Source organism: Manacus vitellinus, unplaced genomic scaffold, assembly GCF_001715985.3.
Source record: "Manacus vitellinus isolate BGI_N305 unplaced genomic scaffold, ASM171598v3 scaffold_315_pilon, whole genome shotgun sequence".
In the NCBI taxonomy this organism is placed as follows: Eukaryota; Metazoa; Chordata; class Aves; order Passeriformes; family Pipridae; genus Manacus; species Manacus vitellinus.
In genome coordinates, this window is record NW_021940343.1 from 1 (window position 1) to 1,350 (window position 1,350).

Sequence of the window (1,350 nt, forward strand, 5' to 3'; positions counted from 1 at the left end):
GGTTGGTCTGAAGGTCCCCAAAGGTGGGTTCAGGGTCCTCAAAGTTGGTTTGAAGGTCCCCAAAGTTGGTCTGAAGGTCCCCAGGGTTGGTCTGAAGGTGCCCAAATGTGGGCTCAGGGTCCCTAAAGTTGGTCTGAAGGTCCCCAAAGTTGCTCTGAAGGTCCCTAAAGTTGGTCTGAAGGCCCTTGAGGTTGCTCTGAAGGTCCCCAAAGACGCTTTCAAGGCGCTTCAAATCCCCCAACTCAACCTTTTCCCTCTTCCCCTCCCCCTCCCCAGGCCAAAGCGGCGCCGGCAACAACTGGGCCAAGGGCCACTACACGGAGGGGGCCGAGCTGGTGGACTCGGTGCTGGACGTGGTGCGCAAGGAGGCCGAGAGCTGCGACTGCCTGCAGGGCTTCCAGCTGACCCACTCGCTGGGCGGCGGCACCGGCTCGGGCATGGGCACCCTGCTGATCTCCAAGATCCGCGAGGAGTACCCCGACCGCATCATGAACACCTTCTCGGTGGTGCCGTCGCCCAAGGTGTCGGACACGGTGGTGGAGCCCTACAACGCCACGCTGTCGGTGCACCAGCTGGTGGAGAACACGGACGAGACGTACTGCATCGACAACGAGGCGCTCTACGACATCTGCTTCCGCACCCTCAAGCTGACCACGCCCACCTACGGCGACCTCAACCACCTGGTGTCGGCCACCATGAGCGGCGTCACCACCTGCCTGCGCTTCCCCGGGCAGCTCAACGCCGACCTGCGCAAGCTGGCGGTGAACATGGTGCCCTTCCCCCGCCTGCACTTCTTCATGCCGGGCTTCGCCCCGCTGACGTCGCGGGGCAGCCAGCAGTACCGCGCCCTCACCGTGCCCGAGCTCACCCAGCAGGTCTTCGACGCCAAGAACATGATGGCGGCCTGCGACCCGCGGCACGGCCGCTACCTGACGGTGGCCGCCGTCTTCCGGGGCCGCATGTCCATGAAGGAGGTGGACGAGCAGATGCTCAACGTGCAGAACAAGAACAGCTCCTACTTCGTGGAGTGGATCCCCAACAACGTCAAGACGGCCGTGTGCGACATCCCCCCCCGCGGCCTCAAGATGGCCGTCACCTTCATCGGCAACTCCACCGCCATCCAGGAGCTCTTCAAGCGCATCTCGGAGCAGTTCACGGCCATGTTCCGCCGCAAGGCCTTCCTGCACTGGTACACGGGCGAGGGCATGGACGAGATGGAGTTCACCGAGGCCGAGAGCAACATGAACGACCTGGTCTCCGAGTACCAGCAGTACCAGGACGCCACGGCCGAGGAGGAGGAGGATTTCGGCGAGGAGGCCGAAGAGGAGGCCTGAGGAGGGTGGTTGTTGT

The 1,350-nt window shown here is 63.6% G+C and overlaps 1 protein-coding gene across 1 annotated transcript; it reads left to right on the forward strand.

Annotated features, from left to right (window-relative positions):
* Positions 1 to 4: 4 nt before the first annotated feature.
* On the forward strand, positions 5 to 1,344 carry LOC103761948 (tubulin beta chain; the record flags this gene model as incomplete). The annotated part of the gene is given in 2 exon segments (XM_008928579.4): positions 5 to 256; positions 258 to 1,344. Coding segments are annotated over 2 exon segments (1,329 nt in total), but the record flags the coding sequence as incomplete, so codon positions are not given.
* Between the last annotated feature and the right edge of the window lie 6 nt (positions 1,345 to 1,350).